Here is a 23,641-nt window from a genome sequence, read left to right as displayed (position 1 = left end):
TCCAGAACGTCTTCATCATTGCAGAACTGACATGTCTGTTTCACACCGCTATAGGATTACCAGTCTTTCAGGTTACATCAGTAATTCTGCTACTGGGAAAATTGACTGTGGTGAGGCAGACAATTCTGGTATTAATCTAATTTAAGGTAGAACTTAGACTGATCCCTACTTCGTTCCTGAGTTACATTAGATACTTGGCAGTACACCTTCAAACTTTCAAAATAACAATCAACATACAACTTATAAGGCAACATACGTACATAGATATGGTTCATGAAATGTGTGTGTGTGAGTCTCTCTGTCATGTCTGAGTCTTTACAACCCCAAGGACTGTAGCCCGCCAGGCTCTTCTGTCCATGAGATTCTCCAGGCAAGAATACTGGAGTGGGTAGCCTATCCCTTCTCCAGGGGATCTTCCCGACCCAGGGATCGAACCCAGTCTCCCGCATTGCAGGCAGATTGTTTACCGTCTGAGCCCCCAGGGAAGCCCCAAGGAAATGTGCTTTGAGGGTAAATAAGAAGCATCTAGAAAACTCCTGAGGAGGCCCGCACCTTCTGGAGGAGACTGGATACACTCTGTCGTCGTTGTTTCTCCTCCCTTGTTCTTTTTTTCCTCCCTTGCTAGTGGAGGTGACGGAATTCCAGCTGAGCTATTTCATATCCTAAAAGGTGATGCTGTGAAAGTGCTGCACTCAATATGCCAGCAAATTTGGAAAACTCAGCAGTGGCCACAGGACTGGAAAAGGTCAGTTTTCATTCTGATCCCAAAGAAAGGCAATGCCAAACAATGCTCAAACTACCGCACAATTACACTCATCTCACTAGCAAAGTAAATCTCAAAATTCTCCAAGCCAGGCTTCAACAGTACGTGAACCGTGAACTTCCAGATGTTCAAGCTGGATTTAGAAAAGGCCGAGGAACTAGAGATCAAATTACCAACATCCATTGGATCATCAAAAAAGCAAGAGAGTTCCAGAAAAACATCTACTTCTGCTTTATTGACTATGCCAAAGCCTTTGACTGTGTGGATCACAACAAACTGTGGAAAATTCTTCAAGACATGGGAATATCAGACCACCTGACCTGCCTCCTGAGAAATCTGTAGCAGCTCCAGTTAGAACTGGACATGGAACAACAGACTGGTTCCAAATAGGAAAAGGAGTATGTCAACACTGCTTATTTAACTTCTATGCAGAGTACCTCATGAGAAACGCTAGGCTGGATGAAGAACAAGCTGGAATCGAGATTGCCGGGAGAAATATCAATAACCTCAGATATGCAGATGACACCACCCTTATGGCAGAAAGTGAAGAGGAACTAAAGAGCCTCTTGATGAAAGTGAAAGAGGGGAGTGAAAAAGTTGGCTTAAAGCTCAACATTCAGAAAACTAAGAGCATGGCTCTGGTCCCATCACTTCATGGCAAATAGGTGGGGAAACAATGGAAACAGCGATAGACTTTATTTTCCTGGGCTCCAAAATCATTGCAGATGGTAACTGCAGCCATGAAATTAAAAGACACTTGCTCCTTGAAAGAAAAGCTATGACCAACCTAGACAGCATATTAAAAAGCAGAAACATTACTTTGCCAACAAAGGTCCACCTAGTCAAAGCTATGGTTTTTCCAGTGGTCACGTATGGATGTGAGAGGTGGACCATAAAGAAAGCTGAGCGCCTAAGAATTGATGCTTTTGAACTGTGGTGCTGGAGAAGACTCTTGAGAGTCCCTTGGACTGCAAGGAGATCCAACCAGTCCATCCTAAAGGAAATCAGTCCTGAATATTCATTGGAAGGACTGATGCTGAGGCTGAAGCACCAATACTTTGGCCACCTGATAGGAAGAACTGACTCACTGGAAAAGACCCTGATGTAGGGAAAGATTGAAGGCAGGAGGAGAAGGGGACGACAGAGGATGAGATGGTTGGGTTTGAGTAAGCTCCAGGAGTTGGAGATGGACAGGAAGGCCTGGGGTCCACGGGGATGCACTGAGTCGGACACGACTGAGCCACTGAACTGACTTAACCCTTGTTCTTTGCTCTTTGCCTCCAAGAAGCTGTTTCTTTTCCTCCACTTGCAGCACTAGGATGGGCCTTCTTAGTAGAGGATTTGTGGATCCCTGGGGCTCACACAGCACGTAAAACTCGCTTTTTTGTGCTGGTCTCACTCTGATCCCACGCTCCATGTCCAGGATCCCACGGCTCTCCCTCTGCACTGCAGTCCCTGCGTTTGTAACTAGTGGGAACTCTAGACCTTGGACGCCCTGGGCTGCCCCTCTGGCTGACCCCCTGGGGACCTGTCCCTTGGTGCTGAAGGCCAGGCCAGCCCTGCCTGTGGCCTCCCTGCTCCCACGTCCCCAAACCCCACCTTCTTAGGCTTGGTCTTCGGCGAGCCAGAGCTGGGTCTTTTGGATACCAGCCTCTGTCCAGATGGCCCACATCCACAGAGGGGCATTTCTGGTGTGAATGAGTGGACGCCCCCAGCCCCTCCCAGTCCAACCCTCCTTTTTCCTTTGGGTTCTAGTTCTGACATCCCTCATTTCACCAGCGCTGGGAGAGCCCTCAGGCCTCTCAAGCTCCTGGTCCTTTGGCCCTTTCCTCCCGCTGCTCAGAATGTGGGCCTGACTCCGTCCTCTGATGCTGAAGCTCCAGTACTTTGGCCACCTGATCAAAGAGTGGACTCAGTAGAAAAGAGCCTGATGCTGGGAAAGAATGAAGGCAGAAGGAAAAGGGAGCGGCAAGGGATGACATGGTTAGATACCATCACCAACTCAATGGACATGAGTTTGAGCAAGCTCGGGGAGACAGGGAAGGACAGGGGAGCCTGGCGTGCTGAAGCCCACGGGGTTGCAAAGAGTGGGACACAGCGACCGGAAAACAATCTCCCCCTGAAACCAAAGATGGCAGCTCTTATCATTGGTAACAGTCCTCATAAGGCAGGAATTAGATGAAAATATGTTCCTACCTAAGTATTTCAGAAGCAATCTCCCAGGGAATGGGGTGGGTGGCGGGGAGCAGTGGGAGCCGGGATTCAGCATAAGGCGGTGGATTTTCAGTAAACGGGGTGATTTTCTCAACCACCTCCAGTCTCGTCTCTTTGCCCAAGACGGAGCAACAGACGGCCTTTGGTAACCGATTTGAGCGGTATAGATTCTAGTTATCTACATTTTTGTCTCGTTTGCCTTCAGGATCGACTTGTTTCCCTCTAAAACAACAGGGCTTTTGACCCCTCCTTGTTTTCATTAAACAAATAAAGCAGAACGACTTCTCAACTATTTATGGAATAAAGGGTACGGTCACATAAATTCAACGTTAGGTCTGTCACAGCGCTTGTGTTTGGGGAATAGGCTTTGATTCAGGGTACTTAGAAGCCTTGTAAAAACCACGCATGTGCTGACAGGGCCCTAATACAGGCTTAATCAGTAAACTACAAAAGTAATGTCTGGCCCGCAGAGTTTGCATCGACTAACTTCTGCTTTTTGACAGACAGCTCCTGAGTGTAGAAGGATCCCTAGAGGCTGTTTATAGCAAATATCTTTTACGTTTCCCCCTTTCTTCTCCCCTGCCCATATACATTCCTTGGACAGTCTTAGAAAAAAAGAAGTTAAAATTAAAATTAAAAAAGCAGTTAAGACAATGCATCTAGCGTATTGGCCATCTGTTACCTCACTTTCTTTTGTGTTTTGTGTCATGTCGATATTCGTTTCAGGGCGTACAAGCTGCTATTTAATTTTAATGGCTGACAGACTCTTCTGGAATAAGCATGTCTACAGTCTATGCAAGGCTTTGGGAGATAATAAATTGTAAATCAAAATTGTCTTTATAAAGCTCCGTGGATTTATTGGATTTGTTTCCCAATGCAATGCCATGTTAGGTCTAATCCTGAAAAACTCCAAGCTGAAGAAACAAAACATTTCTCTGAGTAGAGTGGCAGAGATTGGAGGATCTGTATTTGGAATCCTGCAGGGAAGATTGACTTAAATATTTATTTTTCATGCAGTTAAATCAACCCAATTGTACCGAAAGGCATTATGAATCCTAAAATTACTTTTCTGCTCTACTGAAAATTCATGCTGACATGTAACAAAACAGAAAGAAGCTTGGCTCCTTCTTTCAAATCAAGAAGAAAAGAACTCAACCCAGAAGAACAAATGAGGGATTTTCCATAGATTTTATTTTATAAAATATCATCCATGACTGTATTTGAGAATCTGGCTGTAAATTAAGTAAAGATTGTATCACATTTCTGATTGTTACAGTCTAACTGAAAGAGGTGGTTTTTCTTAAGGGAGGAACTACTGAATGTGAAAACAACACTCAATAGACTTACAGCCTTTGAAAAAAAAATATCCTTAAAGAAAGTAAAAATTGAAAGTGCTCTCACCCAGAAATCAACTACTAGAGAGCCCTGTTCCCCAGAACATCAAGAAAATGGCTTTACTATGAGGATTTCACGCCAGGAGATTTGTTTTCTCTGAAGCCTTTCAGAGAGAAGCTTTTCGTTCTTAGAAACAAATAAACAACAAATACAGCAAAGGGCTGAGTCACAGGCCTGCGAACAGAGGCCTGCGTTCCTTCTCGTCCACGTCTCTGCTCGGCTGGCTGGGGAGTCAGGCCAGAGACAAGGTCTAGGGTTTCCCCTCTGAACACTTCAATTAGTGAGTCCAAACACAGACCCTTGAAATTGGGATGTTCTGGGGGACCTGTTAAGTTTGGTCCCTTTCTTATCTCCTTTTCTCGAGAAGCTTCCAGCCCCTTCTCTATTTTATCCAGCTTTATAGTCTCGAATATGGCACAGTCATATGTCTGTTACTGGAAAGAAAGCATCCACCATCAGACTTCTTGGTTAACAGTTCAGACCTGGAAGTGGATGTCATAGAGGAGTCATTTTAAGCTTGCAAATCAGATAAGGCAGGTTTCCATAGAAAATAGAAAAATGAAACACTAACTGAAGTCAAGTCTGAGGAGCCAGAATGTAAGGATTTAGCAGAGCAGAGGCTGGGGCTGGGCGAGCCCCTGGAGAAGGAAGGGTGGTGGTACCAGGGCGCCAGTGAAGACAGAGGGGACGCCTGGCCAGGTGGCTCCGCCGGTCAGGAAGGGCGGGGCGGGCTTCCCATTACGGCTCTTCCATCCAGGGCAGCTCTCCGAACCGAACTTCCAGGTCGGTCCGACATTTAAAACTGTCTGCTTTTCTACAACCTGAGGACAAGGTGGGGATAAGTCACTTCTGAGTCTCTGTCTCTTTGCCTATAAAATGGGGCGAATCATTGTACCCCTCCGACCGCAGTGAGGATGCGAAGGGGCAATTTGTGCAAATGATGTAGTGATGTGGTGATTTAGTTGCTCAGTCGTGTCTGACTCTTTGCGACCCCACGGACTGTAGCCCGCCAGGCTCCTCTGTCCCTGGGACTTCCCCAGGCCAGAATGCTGGAGTGGGTGGCCATTTCCTTCTGCAGGGGATCTTCCTGACCCAGGGATCGAACTCAAGTCTCCTATGTTGCAGGCAGATTCTTTACCTACTGAGTCACCGGGAAAGCCCGGCAAGGCAGCAATGGCAAGTGAAAACGAAGCCTGTGCTTCTTCCCGCTGAGGCCAAGTCGCTGGGGACTGAGGTGGGGCCCCACCTCAGTCCCCCAGCGACTTGGCCTCAGTGATGCGCGCCCTAGCTGGTGGCCGCTGGCAGCGGGGTTAACCACGCCCCTGGGCTGAATCGGCGAGCCAGGTTCCTTCTATCAGATCGTCCCCTGATGGGGGAACGGAGGGGAAGGCGTGTTGGCAGAAACAGGAAAGAGGGTGCAGAAGAGCAGGGATTCGCAGGGACATCCCGAAGCCCTGCCAGCTTCTGGATGCACCTTCCCCGTTTAGTTTTAACCTGGCTGTGCCTGGAGAATCCCAGGGATGGGGGAGCCTGGTGGGCTGCCATCTATGGGGTCGCACAGAGTCGGACACGACTGAAGTGACTTAGCAGCAGCCGTGATCACACAAGCTGACATCAGAGTGTTTCTGGTGACTGGAAAACGTGGTTTGTTTTTTTTTGCCTCTCTGCAAGATGTGCAGGATCTTAGTTCCCTCACTAGGACTCGAACTTGTGCCCCCTGCAGTGGGAGGTGCAGAGCCCTAACCACTGGACAGCCAGGGGATTCCCAGAAAAAACATGTTTTTAATCGAAAAGGTTTATTTTTTTTAAAGCCTGTTTGACTTCACATAAAGCAGTGCTTTCTCATGGGACTGAGATCGTGGCAGGTGGCCAGAGTCACTGCGGTGGTTTCTGTCTGGGGCTTCAGTCGGTGATGGCGGCCGAAGCTGGGTGTGGGGTGAGCTGACTCCAAGCTTCTGCTGAGAAAGGGGCTGGGAGATCCTGCCAGGGATTGCTGTCAACAGGGTCAGAATCGAGGGATATCCAAACGCCCTGCTAGATGTTTCCACTTTAAAAAACTCAACAGACAGCACTTCAAGCTCACGGTTTACAGAGGAAAACTCACACTTTTTCTTTGCACAAACCCAAGCTTCACATTTCATACTTCAGAACATTACACAGGCACCTGTGAAGATGATATGTTACTGATGAAAGAGATGAAGAAAATAAATAGGCAGCCTTTGGGGATCTCCTGTGCACCCCAATGCTTTGGCCACCTGATGTGAAGAGCTGACTCATTTGAAAAGACCCTGATGCTGGGAAAGATTGAAGGAGGGAGGAGAAGGGGACCACAGAGGATGAGATGGTTGGATGGCATCACCAACTCGATGGATGTGAGTTTCAGTAAACTCAGGGAGTTGGTGATGGACAGGGAAGCCCGGCGTACTGCAGTCCATGGGGTTGCAGAGTCGGACACGACTGAGTGACTGAACTGAACTGAACCACGCACCCCAACAGATCACCCTAAGCACTCCCTGGGAGACCACTGAACTGTGTGAAGACCTCACATTATACAAGCCAGGTGCATGGTCTAAGTCATGATGCAATACAGAGAATCAGAGGGTTTAAACAGAAAGCTCCCTGACATCTAGAATACTCCAGTTCCCTTTGTTGTTGTCGTTTAGTGGCTAAGTGGTGTCCTACTCTTTGAGACCCCGTGCCCGCCAGGCTCCTCTGTCCAGGGGATTTCCCAGGCAAGAAGACTGGAGTGGGTAGTCACTCCCTTCTCCAGGGGATATTCCCAACTTGGGGACTGAGCCCACGTCTCCTGCATCGGCAGGTGGATTCTTTACCAAAGAGTCTCCAGGGAAGCCACAATTGCATTTACAGAAACATATTTTACATATGACTCTTGAAAAAAAAATTATCGACTCTTGAAAAAAAAAATTCTGCTGCTAAAATTGAGGCTCAACTATTCTCTGATTGGTACAACGTGAAAAGATGTGTCTAGTTTGAGAAGAATGTGAAGAAAAGGATGACATTGTGACTACTATTGATAATGTATTAATAACTGAGCTGCTACTGAGGGATTTAGGACATTCTAAAATGCATTTTATGAATGTTTCCAGCGGTAAAGAGTATTCAAAACTTCAGCTTGAAGGCACTCATCACGGCTGGTCAACTACTAGACTCACTGAAAACCACTAATAGGAATCCACCCCCTCCCCTTATACAGACCACTCCCCATAATGGGGTTGGGAGCTGACCTCCTCACTTGCAGACACCAGAGTAAGGCCAGTCACTTCTCTGCCTGAGTCATCCGCCTTACCTTGTAAAGTGACTTTTCATGTGGTATGACCAGAAGGGGAATTTCAGCTTGGTCTAGGGTTTAATGACAGAAAGCACCCATCTCTTAAAAAGCTCTACTGTCATCACACCTTCAAGAACACCTTTCCTGAGCTCTCACATGCCCGTGCAAGGGACAGGCTTGTGTAGGACAAGGCCGTGGGCCCATCCCACCGTCTCAAAGTGTGCAGCGCCGGACCCCACAGGCACTGAGGAGAGAAAACTAGCAGGTGGGGACCCCACAATGGTGCAGGGCCTGGTCTGCCGAAGATCAGGTTCCAGGAAGTGCCTGGACACAGCCCTCACTGGTCACAGGAACAGGAAGGGGAGGGCACCCTGCCTGGGACACAGGGGAAGAGATCTTAGCAGGAGGACCCCAAAGCTAGGGGGCAGGGGTGAGGGGCAGAGGAGCCAAGGATGCTTGGCAGGAGGAGGAGGAGAGGAGGGAGACCCCGAGGGGTGCGGGCCCCGGGGCTGGGGGCCAGGGAGTGGACCAGGAGGACGTAGCAGCTGGGGAAGAAAGGGGGGCCTTTTAGCAGCACCCTGGGGCTTCCCTGGTGGCTCAGATGGTAAAGAACCCGCCTGCCAGTGCAAAAGACGAGGGTTTGATCCCTGGGTCGGGAAGATCCCCTGGAGGAGGAAGAGGCCACCCACTCCAATATTCTGGCCTGAAGAATCCCATGGACAGAGGAGCCTGGCAGGCTGCCATCCATGGGGTCGAAGAGTCAGATACGACTGAGCGACTCACACTTTCCCACACTTGGAGCACACTGCAGAGAGTGGTGGCGTGAGAAAGGCCGATAAGAAGGCGTAGGCTCCTTCTGACGATGCACAGTGTCTGATCGGGGGATGACCAGCGTCTCAGTGACGGGACGGCCAGGCCAAAAGCAGGTGTGAGCGCACGAGGCAGGGAGTCTCAGTCATGGAGGAGGGCGAAGAAAGAGGCTCTTTTTAGGGAGGGGATAAAGGGCTGTCTCCATCTGGAAACACTAAATTTGGCTCTTTCACGTCAGCCCTTTGAAAAGTAAAAATGTTATGTATATATTTAAAAATGCACGTATATATATACATAACATAATTTGCCATTTGAACCATTTCTTAGTGTATACAGTTAGTGGCGATAATTAGACTCAGATGTACAACCATCACTATGGTCTCCGCAGAACATTCGTGCCACCCCAAACAGAAACTGTCTTAGGCACTACACAGTACCTCCTCCTTCTCACCGCTGTCTGGGAGCCCTGGAGTTAAAGAACACTGCCATATTTCCTCCAGCCCCTGGCAACCTCTTTCTGCCTCCTGTCTCTGTGAACTTGACTTTCTAGGCGCCCCGCGTAAGTGGGATCATACAGGACTTGTCTCTGTGTCTGGCTTATTTCACTTGGCCTGGTCTTCAAGGTTCGTCCGTGTTGTAGCGTATGTGGGAACTTCGTTCCTTTTGATGGCAGAATGATGCCCCATTGTATGAATGAGTCAGTTTGCTTAGCCGTCCGTCTGTGGGTGGGTGTGTGGGTTGCTTCCATCTCCCTGTTGTGATGGGGCTGCTGTGAGCGGCAGTGAGCACCGGCACACAGGAACCTGCTGAGGTTGCTGCTTTCGGTTCTCTGGAGTCACACCCGAGTCACACAGTCTTTCCGTGTTCAGCTCTTAGAGGAGCTGCCAGGCATCCCCCCACGGTTTCTGCACTGTCTTAATCCATTCCCAGCAGAAATGCACCAGCTGGTAAAGAATCTGCCTGCAGTGCAGGAGACAGAGGTTCAATCCCTGGGTAGGGAAGATCCCTGGAGAAGGGAGTGGCAACCCACTCCAGTATTCTTGCCTGGAGAACTCCTTGAACTGAGGAGCCTGGAGGGCTACAGTCCACGGGGTCAAAAAAGAAACGGACACAACTGAGTGACTGACACTTTCAGCAGAAACGCACGAGGCTTCCAGCTTCTCCATGTCTTTGCCAACACTTGTTACTTTTCATTTCTTTTGGTAAGTGATCCTAATGAGAGTGGTTTTTCATAATTAATTAATTTGTGTATTTGCAGCACTAGCTGTTAGTTGCAGCATGTGGGATCTAGTTCATGGAGCAGGGACTGAACCTGGACCCCCTGCATTGGGAGCACCGAACCTTAGCCACGGGCCACTCAGTGTGCTTGTGACCTGCATTTCCCTAATGATCAATGATGCTGAATATCTATTTTATGTGCCTATCGGCCACTTTTAGAGAAATATCTGCCTAATTCCTTTATCCATTCTTATGGGGTGATTTCATTTTGCCCAGACTTGTGCACGGGACTAGACTTAGCTGTCAACAAGACTGACTCATTATATAGGACCAGAATGGTTACCAGAGGGCTGTAGGACCCTTGGATTCATTTTCACCATCTTGAAAGAAATCCTTGAGTGTCCTATTGAAGAAAAACTTTCCCAATCTAAACAGCATCACTGCGTGGTTCTCTAGAAAATAATCAAGGAGGTTTAGCATTTAAGTAAGACGTGCTTGGCCAGTTTACAACCTAAAAGTGGAACACACTGCATTCATTTACTCCCCAAATGCTGATTGAACACATCCTATGTGCCAGAGACAATTTTAAGTTTTGTGGACATGGTAGATATTAGCCAGAGAGAGTCCTTGCTTACAGTCCTTGGGAGAAGAATGACAGGAAGCAAACATGCAATGGAATCTGGCTGGAATGATCACGATGGAAAAATGAAACAGGATAAGGTGATGGAATTATGAGGGGAGCCTCACTGATAAGGTGACTTTTGAGTGGAGACCTGCATGAAGTGAGGGAACAAGTCAGGTTAACGGGAAGTCTAAATCCACACAACTGGTGACATAGTTTATCCACATCACGAGTTAACATGTACCTGCTGCTTCAGGACTGTGAGGTACAGACTGCAGGTTCCCAGTGGACATAACACTTGAAATAATAAGCACTCCGTGCTATTTTTATCATCAGGGAGGAAATAATTTGTCATAAGACTTTTTTAATTTTAAAGTTTAACCGAGATAAAATACTCATAACAAAATTTACTATCTTAACCATTTTGCTATGAGATTTTTTAAAAATAGATACTGCACACAGAAACAAAAATCTGACTCAGGTCAGATTTAACTGGAAAAAAAAAAAAACCGTAAAAATGTAGAGTAATTGTGGCCTTTTAGAAGTCTTGGCATAGTCACCATTTCGATCTACCAAACAATACAGTCGACTTCACGAGCTGTCTTGAAAGTTGGTTTTATGGCCCCATCAGCATCTTTTCCCCCCTGATCACCTTGATTCCAGATAAGCTCATTAAAAAAAAATCTTACTCAGACAAGAGCATATCAAAGGTCTATTGATTTCTGCTCATCTCTCTTTCTTACTCGGCTCACAATGCATGTATTATCTCTGCTCCTAGAAAACATATGGCCCAAGGGAAAATGAAGAAATAACCTTGCATTTCAAAACTTTAATTGCAAGTGTCTTTGTCTTCTGGGAGATGAGGGGTGAAGCAAGTCTGCAGCTGTGCGCTACCTGCAGCAGCGGGAACGTCTGTTCCCTAAACAGCGCGATTAGGGTGGGTGACTCGTCCTCACACCAACCCGCCCAGGCTCTGTGAATGCCCCCTTTATTCTCCCAGTGTGGAGGGTTTTTTTTTTCTTTGCCATTCTTGAATTTTTTGTTTTAACTTTTATTCATTTGACAGGAGAGCTCCTTTCTCCTCTTCCCTGCAGTAACCGTTACGGACCCGAGCTTCTCAGCTCACGCTGCTCTGCTGGGTGCCCAGGGCCCTGCGAGGCTCTGCTCTGCTCTTTGGGGGAAGTGACGTGTCAGTCCTCAGTCACGTCTGACTCTTTGTGACCGCGTGGACTGCAGCCTCTGTCATGGGATTCTCCAGGAAGGAACACTGGAGTGGTAGCCATTCCCTTCTCCAGGGGATCTTCCTGAACCAGAGGTTGAACCTGGGTTTCCCACATTGCAGGCAGATTCTTTACCAGCTGAGCCACCAGGGAAGCCCATGGTGGGAGTGCACCCGGCTAATAAGGCCTTTAGACCCCAAAGGAGCCAGGGAAGGGGCTAGACTGCCCTGGCCTGCTTCCTTTTCAAAAAACAATTCCTGTTCTACCTTTTTTTTTTTTGATGTTCAGTTCAGTTCAGTCACTCAGTTGTGTCCGACTCTGCGACTCCATGAATCGCAGCACGCCAGGCCTCCCTGTCCATCACCAACTCCCGGAGTTCACCCAGACTCACGTCCATCGAGTCAGTGATACCATCCAGCCATCTCACCTTCTGTCGTCCCCTTCTCCTCCTGCCCCCAATCCCTCCCAGCATCAGAGTCTTTTCCAATGAATCAACTCTTCGCATGAGGTGGCCAAAGTACTGGAGTTTCAGCTTCAGCATCATTCCTTCCAAAGAACTCCCAGGGCTGATCTCCTTCAGAATGGACTGGTTGGATCTCCTTGCAGTCCAAGGGACTCTCAAGAGTCTTCTCCAACACCACAGTTCAAAAGCATCAGTTCTTTGGCGCTCAGCCTTTTTTGATGTGGACCGATTTTAAAGTGTTTTTTGAACTTGTTACAATGTGGCCTCTGCCTTCCGTTTTGGGTTTTCGGCCACAGGGTGCGGGATCTTAGCCCCCTGACCAGGGGTCAGCCTGCACCCCCTGCACGGGGAGGTGACGTCCCCACTGCGCCCGGGAAGCCCCAGGCCTGCTGCTTAAGTGTGCACAGCGTGACCTGGAAAATGAATGCAAAGGCGCCGCTCGGTGGGCGGGTCTGGGGTGGGGTCTGCACTCCTAACAGGCTCTCGGGTGATGCCAGCACTGCTGCGAGTCGAGCGCCAAGGTCAGAGATGGGTTAGACCAAGATGAAGGCCCCTCAGGGCTCCCCAGGCCCCCACACCTGCCCCGGCCCGCCCCCATCCACTTCTGCCATCTCGCCAGCGGCCCTGCCCAGGACCGAGGCCGGAAGCGTACCGCGCGGCCCCTCGCCCTGTCCCTTCCAGCCTTGCGGTCCTGCTCAACCCTCGGCCCGGGTCAGCAAGGCCGATCAGTTGACTCCCCACTCGGGCCACTGTCATTTAAGCGAAGGTCTCACACCTGGAGTGCTCAGCCCTGTGCTAGAAGGTCTCAGCCGCCCGGACTGTCTCCTCTCACAGTCACGCTGAGGGTCACCGGCGGTTTTGCTTTTTAAACTTTCTCTTTTGTAGTGGGGCACGGCTGATAACCAAACAATGGTGTGACAGGCTGGGGTGAACAGTGAACTCAACCATACATGTACAAGCATCCCACGCACCCATTCTCCCCCAGATCTAAGGTGGGTTTCTGTGTTCCTCCTCTTCCCAGTCAACCGCACACTCCCCACCTCCCCCACTTGCCTGCCCCCCACGTCACTTTCGGGGTCACCCCCTGCTCAGGACCTTCAGTGAGCGCACTGGCTGTCTTTGCGACCCCCGGGCCTCGGACCTCCCCCCATGCCACTCTGGCGAGCCCGCCCGCCCCTGGGTCAACCCTGACCCCCAGCTTCCCTGCACCCTCCCCGCCCCGGCTGGGCCATCCATCGCCAGCTGTACCCCGCCTGCCAGGCGCACAGCCCACCTCTCCTGGGGAGCCTGTCCAGGGCCACTGAGCCACGAGGCCCTAACCCCCCACACATCTCACAGCCTCCGGGGGCAGCCTCCTGGGGTCACATCCTAGGACTTCGGCTCGATTCCAGGTTCAAGGCAGGATGAAGCCCGCTCCGGGTGCTGAGCCGGTGCCCACAGGACCCTGGGCCCTGGGGAGCCGCCGGGGGGAGACTCTCCCCATCTCGGCGGCTGGGAGGGGAGCACCACGGCCCCCTCTCTGGTACAGTCACTGCCACACTCGACAGCCTTCCTCTGCCTCGCTTTTCAAGACTTAGAGCCCAGGTCCAGGGCCATTCCTGGACTTGGCTGAACTCGTCCCTCTTCCTTTCTTTCCTGAACATAGTTGAGCTCCACCTTCTCTTGTCTGAGCCACAAGTGAGCTACACTTAAAAAGAAACACACACGAACTCAACCACCCAGGATACTCAACACCTCTGAGCGCTGCACGGTGCCAGGTACGGGAATCTGACTCGCCTACACTGTTCAGAGACGAGCGCTTCTCAGCCTCACTGCGCAAGCGAGCCACCTGAACCTCTCATAAAGATGCAGGTTTTCTAACAAGTCCCAGGTGATGCCGACACTGCTGGTGCTGGAGGAGCAAGGTCAGAGACGGCCTCAAGGCCCGAGAGCCAAAGGAAGGGCCCGAGAGCACTTCCGGGCTCTGCACCGTCATCTCCATCCGCACGAGGGACCCTGAGCCCTGCCGCGCCCACCACCGCGCAGATGCCGCGCGGCGGAAGGGGCGAAGGGCAGAGCAGGTCCTCACTGAACGTCTCCCGCTGGCCGGGCACCGCGCTCGAGGCTCTCCCTTCCTTATCTTCCCTAGCTCCCTTCTTCCTCACCAAGAGACAAGGTGGCCCACTCAGACCGTGCGTGATAAGCAGAGTGGCACAGTGCCAGGCATGCAGCAAATGCTCAAATTCTCAGTAAATTATGAATAATATTTCCTGAAGGACTGATTGTGATCTTACAACTTCCCCTTACAGAAAACTGTAATGGTTTCCTACGAGTTCTGAATCAGATTCACGCTCCTCAGCACGGGCTCAAAAGGGCTCCACCAATCGGGGCAGAGTCAGAGACACCCTGGGGCGAACGGGAGGCCAGACCAAGATCGGAAATCCCTTCCTGGGCTCGGATTCGCTCTCGAACGGGACGGAAGGCAGGCCCACCTGGCCCACATGCGGCTGCTCCCGCTGCCGTCGGGAGAGGGCCTCTCACACGACGGCCCCCCCGGGACGCCCTGGACTCACCGTGCGGGCGCAGAGCAGCGGGCGCCCATCACCCCCGCATCCCTCGTCCCAAGGATCACCCCACTTAGTTACGATGACGAGCTGCCCATTCTAGGGCTTTGGCTGTTGTTCAGTCGCTCAGTTGTGTCCGACTCCTTGCGACCCCATGGCCTGCAGCGCGCCGGGCATCCCTGTCCCTCACGAGCTCCCAGAGTTTGCCTAAGTTCATGTCCATGGAGTCGGTGATGCCATCCCACCATCTGGTGCTTTGGTCATTTGTAACCAGACACATAAATAGGACCTCGGTGACCTGGGCACAGGGACCCGGACTGGAATAAGGAAAACCTAAGCTCCTCAGAAGGGGCCCCCCCAGCCCCCCACACGGAGGACAGAGCCTGGGGGGCGGCAGAAGGGGATGAACACGCCCGGGACGTCCTGACAAACGCAGGGCAGGGCTGGAGTGCCTGGCCCAGCGGGGACAGGACAGCTTCTTCCCGGCACCCCAGGGCTGCCCGCAGTCAGAGATGCCCTCGCGCCGGGAAGTGGCAGCGGTGACTCAGTCTGTCACATTTCTTTTCCTCCTGAGTCAGGGAGCGACCCGCACATGGACCCTGAGCTGAGGCTGCCCAGGGTGCCCGCCTAAACCCAGCCTTCAAGTCACAGCCTTTCCGCTTCTGCTCGGTGACAGCCGACAACAGAGCGCCCTCCGCAGATGAACCTCCTCGAGCGGGTCCCACAGATGCAGACTGGCGGTGCTATTTCCCCAAGCCCTAAGGAGCCTGCTTCTCTCTGCACGCCCCAGGCCTGGGGCTCTCCCTGTCTGAGCCCTGCCTGTCACGCAGCAACCGCAGACGCGGCTTCCCTGCGGGGTGAGGGCCGCGCCCCGGGGCTGACGCCTGCCCTGAACGCGCCGTTCTCATGGGGTCCTGGGCATTAGTCCTGTCTTCCCGGTGAGCTGGAGTGGGGATTAGACCTCTGCGAGTAGCACCTAGCACGTGCCAGGCACACGGGAGGGCTTTGACAGGTGGCAGGTGCGTTTAAGGCAGTCATCAGGCAATACTCCTTTAGCTCGGAGCTCAAAATCGTTCCGTGGCATCCGACGTCTACAGCAGCAGGTCTCAAACTCCAGCGTGCCTCAGAATCCCCTGCGGAGGGGGTGACACCGATGGAGGGTCCCACCCACAGGGTGTCTGATGTCCGGGCCTGGGGACATGCATTCCTCAGCTCCCAGGGTCCAGGCCGCCCCCACCTGGCCGGCTCGGGTCTTAGACACCAGCCAGGCCTTGGTTTTCTCCCGCTTGGCATCACGTCCGTCCAGGCCCAGAGGCTTCCTTGGCCCCTGTCCTGCCCTGCACGCCCTAGGCACCTGGCTCAACCCTCCGGGCAGCTGTTGACCCGCTTAACTGCCAGGGACGCAGACGGGCGGTCTCAGCCTCAATACGAGGCAGGGGTGTTCTGGGGCCCGGGCGCAGAGGGGAGTTCTGTTTTCCAGAGCACCTCCTGGAACTGCAAAGCCAGGATCCAGAGAATTGAAAGGAAAGAAGCTGACAGCGAGGTTAAAGGAAGTCGCATGAATAACTTGAGTGAGAGGAAGTAGTGGGCTGACGGTCTTCAACGAGAGAAACACGAAAATAGAGACAGTGGCCAGCGGATCTTCACCCCCAAACAGAGCAAATGCGAGGAACCGGGTCGAACTATGAGACAGTACTAGATTTAGGGCCACAGGGACGTTCCAGCCGCTGAGAATTGTTGAAGGATGCGCGGCAGAACCAGGGCAGATGTGATCAATCCCCACTAGGCTTCAAACAGGGACCAGAGTCTCCATTAACATGAATGTTTCAGACGTGATGCTGCTTTTCTACCCTGGGTACAAAACTGAGAGCCCCTGACAAGTTTTTCAACTGGACAGGCTCTTGGCAGCTGTCTGTGCTACTTAAGGGCACAGTTTTCAGTGAGGTGGTGCCAGTGGTCAAGAACCTGCCTGCCAATGCAGGAGACATAACAGACTCGGGTTCAATCCTGGGATCAGGAAGATCCCCTGGGGAGGGCATGGCAACCCACTCCAGTGTTCCTACCTGGAGAATCCACAGAAAGAGGAGCCTGGCGGGCTATAGTCCACGCGGTCGCAAAGCATAGGACACGACCAAAGGACTTAGCGTGCATGCATGCACATTGCAGAGAGGAGCAAATGTTTTTAAAGAGTCAGAACCTCAGAAAAAAGGTTCACTTCCTATTTGGGGGAAGTAAGGAGAACGGAGCTGGCAGAGGCCGTGGTGCAGACAGGACTTGTGTGACAGAACCCGTGTTCTCTTCCCGCCTCCCAGGTTCAGCCATCACGTTCACAACATGTTAAAGAGTTTTTCTTCCTCATTTTTCATGGAAAGTCTTCAAATTTCTGGTGGCTGGAGGAAGTGGTTCTTGTACTCTGAACACTGAACAGGAAATGTCATGAGTTATTATTATTCCAATGAACCCAAAGGGTCGTTTTTTTGCCGACGGTTCTTCCTGCCACTTGGAGACCTGGCAGCTCTCTGCCTTTGCCTGTGCCAGGAGGGCCTCTGTGTCACCTGTGAGGCCAGGGCTTTTGGGGGTGGGGGTGCAGAGGGGGCAGGCAGAGTGGAAGAGAAACACTCAGCTGAGGCACCGACAGCCACCAGGAAAAGGGGCCTCCTGCAGGAGAAAGAGCTCTGCCCAGCTGCCGTCCAAGGTAAACACGGCTTGGGCTGGGGGTGGGTGCGCCGAGGGCACTGTAGAAGACCACGGGGTAGGTCACGCCAGCCCTGATGATGGACTCAGGGGACCGCCGGCCGCTTATCTCTGTAGTCCTGAGTTTTCAAACTCTGCCTATATCCTGATCCTCTGATTCAAAGACACCTTTAGGCCAGGAAATGGCTCTGAATTCTAAGGCACACAAATTTCCTGCAGTGCCTTGGGGCTCTTAGCTTGTTTTTACCTCTAGGGGCTCTAAGGAATTTTGCTTCCCAGTACAACAATCCGAAGCAAATGGGATTCCATATCCTACACTGCATTCTTCTTTACTGTTTAGGGGAAAAATCCTTTACTTGCAACTGAAACTGATTTGACTTGGATTTGGACTAAGAAGTTTCCTTAATAAACTGTGCAAAAGGATCACGCAAATGGTCAGCTGTGTTGTCCTGACATCTATCATATATATATATTTTTTTAAATAATAGGTGCGACCACATCCTCTGCCCCTGTGTCTTCAGCACCTGGCACACCTCGGGGCACCCTGCACTTGCCTCCTTTCTCTCCCCACCTTCCTGACCCCATTCAAGCTTCTCCAAGTTCCTCCCCAGAGCAGGAGCCCTGGCCTCCTTCCCGCCCCCTGGGGACCCACCCCCGTTCCCCATGGCGCTGCTCCCCACAACCTGCAGATCTGACGCGCGTCCCTCCCCAGCACACAACACGCGGGGGTAAAACCTAGACTATTTGCACATAAAGCCCTTCTCGGCCTCCCTCTCGCCACCTGCCCTGGCAGCCCGGGAACACGGCCCTCTGGAGTCACCCCAAACACTGGACTCCGTCCACCCCTGTTATCCCCCAGCCGCTCCCACCGCCAGGCAGGGCGCCCACCAGCCTCAGACCCCCGCCCAGGCCGCCCCCTCGCCCTCTTTCTGCGCCTTAGACGTGCACGGCAAGAAAGTGGGGCCATTCCCCCGACGCCTCCAAGCCGGTGAAGGCCCTCTTGCCCTGGGCGCGCACCCGCACTCTGAGCGCGCTCCGGGGACGCACGGGTCCCGTCGCGTTCCGTCTGCTCGCGGCTAGACTCAGCGCCGCCGGGAGACCAGGGCTGGGCCTGCTCTCCTGGCGTCCCACCGGGAGGAGGCGCTCCTTTTGTTGAGCTAAATGAACACGTTCAACACAGTCTTCTTTCTTACCCTGAACATGGCAGCCCACGGAAACCTGAGGCTGGAGGTCACTGCTGGCCCACAGGACGCGGACAGCTGGGTCGTGAGCACACATCCACGCAGGCGAGCGCCTAAATGCTGACGGGGCTGCCTTAGCTCAGCAGGGCCAGGGAGGGGGAGGGCTGGGGAGCCGGCAGGCCGGGCCCCCGCCAGGAAACAGACTGACAGCGCCCGCGGATGGAGGGCAGAGATACCGGCGGGCCGCGCCTCCCGCTCAGCGCCAAGCCCACGAGCTCTCTGAGAAATCACTCCCACCGGGTCTTCTGTTCTGCCCAAGTCCACCGTCTCACTCTGGGGTTTTCAGGCTCAGAGGCTGGGTTTGGGGCGGAAAGGAGCTGAGTTTAATCTGTTTCTAGCAGTGGGTCCCACGAGGCAGCTCGGTGCTTGGAGCTTCCCAGGTGGCGCTAGTGGTAAAGAATCCACCTGCCAATGCAGGAGACAGGAGACGCGGGTTCAATCCCTGGGTGGGGAAGATCTCCTGGAAGAGGCCAGGGCCACGCACTCCAGTGGAGGAGACAGGAGACGCGGGTTCCTTCCTGAGTGGGGAAGTGGCACCCACTCCAGTGTTCTTGCCGGGAGAATCCCATGGACAGAGGAGCATGGCAGGCTACAGTCCATGGGGTCACAAAGACTCTGAGATGACTGAATGTCTAAGCTCCCAGATGGCAGCTGGAGTGATTGGGAAGGTACGGGTGGTGGGAAGGAAAATCAGCTGTCGGCGGGGATCCCAATCCCACCCACTGCGGCGGGGGGTGACTGAGGTGGGGTCGGGTGTTTCTCCTGCGGGCTGGGGTCCGGACTCTGCAGGCAGACAGCAGACAGCAGACAGGCCATGGCTGTCCACCAGCCCCCCTGGCCCAAGGGTGGGTTCCCTGGGGCGTGAGTCACTTGGAGAGCTGAGGACCATCTAGGCGGGATGCAGATCCACATCCACAGCAAGACGGCCCGCCAGCTTCCTCTGGACACACATGCGGAAAACACACCGCTTTCTTTTCCCATGCACTTCAAAAATAGGAAAACAGCATGGGGGGAATTTTAATACTGAGCTGGCAGAGAAAGTTCACGTGGCTCCTTCTTCAAACAGCACTCTCTGCAAAGGAGGCCCTGGCTTGGAACTCCCCTTTTCATGGCCTCATAAAACACTGATTTACTGACCTTCAAAGATACACCTTTATTGTTTCAGTTTTCCTGGCATAAGAATTTCTGGTAGATAACTGTAAAAGCAAACTCATATTTCCTTATCAACACAGAGAATACGTTCAGATTACAGATGTGCCATTTTCAGGGGAAGTGGTGGGAAGGAAATACCGGGGCGGGGGTGGGGGGTGGCGGGGGCATTCGAAATATCTGTGATCAACAAAACCAACGAAAAGGACGCTGATCCCGGAGTCTGTGACTCTCTAAACAAAGTAGGAACACACGGCCAGGTCTTCCCGCTAGGATGGGCCGGTGGGGCAGGGAGATTGTTGGGCCAGGGCGGGCACCCAGGAGCCCTGCAGCCCCACCCAGGGGATTTCCTCTGCGGGGTCTCCCCACGGGCCTTCCAGGGCCCACGACCTCTCTGTTCCTGATTAGTCTACCTTGCCACCTCAATGAGGGCCACACAAGTGTTATCTCAAACACTGCAAATGTTTACTGCCCTGTCTGTGGCAGGCTTCCTTCAGCTAGCTTTACAGAGTGCTATTTGCTATCCATAAAGTCATAAAAATATGTGGGTTTTCTTTTCTTGGCAAGATTGCTTTAGGCCTAAACCATTCAAGCCATCTTCTCCAATAGAGAGCTTTCTTCCCCAACTGCCTCTGACCCCTGATTTCCCAGCCGTCCTTCCAAGATGGCCTCGGGAGCGTCCTGCTCCGAAGCCCTTCCTGGTTCCTCCAGCTGTATCCCTCCTTCCTTCCCTGCACCGCTTCGTGTACAGAAGGTGTTACTCTTCGCCCGCCTTGTCCTCTGGACCCGACAGTGAAGACCCAGCTGTGTCTTGGCTGTGCATTTCCCCAGAACAAGGCTTTACATCCCAAATACCAAATACACTTGCTGGCCCGGGTATGAGCGACTCTGCCCTTAGGTCTTGGATTACTAGGGATAAACACGGCTGTGTGATCAATGACCTCAATGAACACAGTCTTGTCCTATAATTTCTCAACTCTAACAGCAGAATGATCAACATAGAAGTTTTCAGTGTTTTTCTTTCTGTAGACAAACACTCTTCTGTCTGAACTCAAATGCCCTCACTGACACAGACACACAGAGATACAATCGCAGAGATGTTTTAAAAGGCAAACCTTACAGCCTTCCAGGTACGTTTAAATTGATTTAATATAATGTTCATGGAACAAAATACAATGCTTGCAGATAAGGCCCTTTCTGGAAGCTGTTTTTGCCAACTATTTTACAAAAGCGATACCTCCGCCACGCCCCACACTAAACAGTTCTTCAGGCCTTGCCTAGCGGGTGAGAACTAACCACCAAGGCAATTCCTCTCTCTGAACAGACCAGGTGGGCCCAAAGCAGCCGTACCTGCAGGATGGCTCTTGGAACCCCAGTTTCTGCAGGGAGCCACGGCCACCCCCGCTCAGAATCAACGCGTCTGCGCTGGGGAGACTAGACGCACACACGTCACTTGTCACTTGATCAGAGCTGTCCCAGCACCCTTCCATTGCTTCCTGTTGGTGTTTAGTTGCTGAGCTGCGTCCAGCTCTTGGTGACCTCATGTACGGTAGCCTGCCAGTTTGTCTCTCCATGGAATTCTCCAGGGAAGAATATTGGAGTGGGTTGCCATTTCCTTCTCCAGGATCTTCCCGACCCAGGGATTAAACCCCCAGTCTCCTTCATGGCAGGCAGATTCTTTACCACTGAGCCACCTGGGAAGCCCCGTTTCCCGTTTAGGTATGATTTAAAAATGCACATAATTCATGCAGCTCAAAGGGAAAGGGCGGGATGGTTGGGGAGAGTAGACAGTACTTGCTGAAAGATAGCTCTGAGAAATAAATGGGTATTTTGGCTTTTTTTTTTTTTTTGGCTGCATCGTGAGGCGTGTGGGATCTTAGTTCCCCTACCTGTGATCCAACCCATGTCTCCCGCATTGGAAGCATGGAGTCTTAACCACTGAACTGCCAGGGAAGTCCTGAGAAAGAAATGTTTTGATAGCAATTGCTGTCAATGTTAGAACCTACAGCACTACATGTACACATATATGTACATATGAAGTTTTTGCAATTAACACTGTGAGGTGTTTTTCTTTTTTTAAAGCTGTGTAGTGAGCAGGGTTTTCTCAGGTGGCTAGCTATTCCCTGGAGCCCTCCTCCTGTGGTTTAAATAAAGCAGCACACCTGTCCAACCTGTTGAACACTTCATTAAGCAACACCTAAAGTGCTTACAATGAGAAAATGCCTTCAGGCTTTCCCGGCTTCCCTGCCCTCAGCCATTCCCGGAGGCTCCCTTAGGCAGAAAGGGAACAGGCCACGTCTTCCAAGAGAACCGTCTGCTCCAGCCCACAGCCTGTACTTCTGTCCAGGCTCTAGTCCCAGGTTGGTTTGCCATCTCTCCTCACTCCAAACACAGCCCTAGAAGTGCTGTTCTCTCTGGAAGCTGTCAGCAAGAGCCGAAGCCAGTCTTTACAGAGCAGGGGAATCTGAAACTGCTGAAAGCAGAAAGCCACCAGCACTTGCCCTCTAAGGGACTTCCAAGGGGACAGGCTGTCAGAGGACTGTGGGGCTGGCTTTCCCACACTATAGCTCTCCTCCAGGGGACAGAAAACCAGTACCTGCTTTTATTCACCTGGCAACTGGACCAAGTGATCCCATAGAGAAATTTCTTCCGGAGGGCTTGGGATGGGGAGGGAACCCGGATCGGGGAATTCGGTTTCCCGGTCCCCTCAGCCCCCTTGAGTCTTGAACAGCCCCCGGGACTCGAGGGGAAAGGCCGCAGAGGGGAGTCCCGGGCTGCTCCCGGGCTGGAGACCCAGCGGGGCCTGGCCGCGCTGAGGCCGCCCCCTGCCCCGCCTGCCCGCCCGCTCAGCACCCGGAGAGCAGCGCCCTACAGACCGGCTCCCCGACTGACTTCAAGCACCCCGGGTGCGTTGGTTTTTCCAACTGTGAAGACTATTTTGTCCCAGTATCATCACAGGGGTTCTGAGAAGTGACTCTGTGTCATTCTGGTCCGGAACCTGAGCCGGTGGTTCTTGAACTGCTTGCAGGTTTGTGGGAGTGCGGTGGGGGCGGTGGAACTGGAGGGGAGAAGGGAGATTTACAGAAAGAGGGGAACGTAGGAAAACATTCTGATTTTCTTTTCTTTTTTTTTTGATTTCCTTTTTCAGAAAAAAATCTCCTCTGTCCATGGGATTCGCCAGACAAGAATGCTGGAGTGGGTTGCCATGCCCTTCTCCAGGGGATCTTCCCGACCCGGGGATGGAACTCTGGAAGGAGAACCCAGGGTCTTCTGCACTGCCGACGGATTCTTTACCATCTGAGCCACTAAACTACCAAACCCGGTCTCAGCGCGCGCTCTGGATGGACACCCCCGCAAGGGGCAAGCATCAGCCAGTCCACCTTCCGACAGCCGCCAAGCGGAGGTGGGGAGACGGAGTGAGGCGCAGGTAGAGTTAAGGACCGGGGCTCAGAATGGCCCGAAAGGAGAATCCTACTTAGGACGGTTGGTTAACTTGGGCGCTGCCTGCGGTTCTGAAGTTTTCTCTCGAGTCCGTCCGCAGGGGAAGGGGACGTGTCTACGCCGCTGTCTCCGCGGCAGCGATCGTGCGGGGGCCCCTCGTCCGCGTTCGGGTGCCGGGGTCCCGCAGCACCCCAGCATCCCTGAGGCTCCCGGTTCCCTCCTCCCACAGTCCGACCGCACCCGCCGTGGCTCTCCCCCCAGATCCTCAGCCCCCAGGCTCCGTGCGGGTCTCGGAGCCCCCGGCCGCGCGGAGGAGGGCGCGCAGGGCGCCCGGCGCGGGGCGCGGGCGGCGGGCGGCCTCCTTACCTGCAGCCGGCCGAGCAGCGCCAGCAGCGCCAGCGGCGCGGGCAGCGGGCGGCGCCGCCGGGCGCGCGGTGCCATGGCGCGGAGGGCGGGGGACGGTGGCCCGCTCTGCGGCCTCTGCTGCCCGCGCGGCGGCCCGGGACCTCGGGTCCGCCCGCTCCGCCCCGTCCAGCCCCGCCCCGCCCCACCCCCGGGCACCCTCCCTGTCGGCGCTGC

At 52.9% G+C, this 23,641-nt stretch overlaps 1 protein-coding gene across 3 annotated transcripts in view; it reads right to left on the bottom strand.

Annotated features, from left to right (window-relative positions):
- The window catches only part of TNFRSF11A (TNF receptor superfamily member 11a), a 60,467-nt gene extending 36,912 nt beyond the window's left edge, over positions 1-23,555 (bottom strand). For all 3 annotated transcript variants that reach the window (XM_070361734.1, XM_070361735.1, XM_070361736.1), the window contains exon 1: positions 23,429-23,555. In XM_070361734.1, the coding sequence (XP_070217835.1) occupies positions 23,429-23,503 (75 nt within the window). In that variant the 5' untranslated portion in view covers positions 23,504-23,555. The remainder of the gene's footprint in view (positions 1-23,428) is intronic.
- Between the last annotated feature and the right edge of the window lie 86 nt (positions 23,556-23,641).

This window comes from Bos mutus, chromosome 24 (genome assembly GCF_027580195.1).
Source record: "Bos mutus isolate GX-2022 chromosome 24, NWIPB_WYAK_1.1, whole genome shotgun sequence".
Taxonomy (NCBI): Eukaryota; Metazoa; Chordata; class Mammalia; order Artiodactyla; family Bovidae; genus Bos; species Bos mutus.
This window is presented reverse-complemented; position numbering and strand designations above follow the sequence as displayed.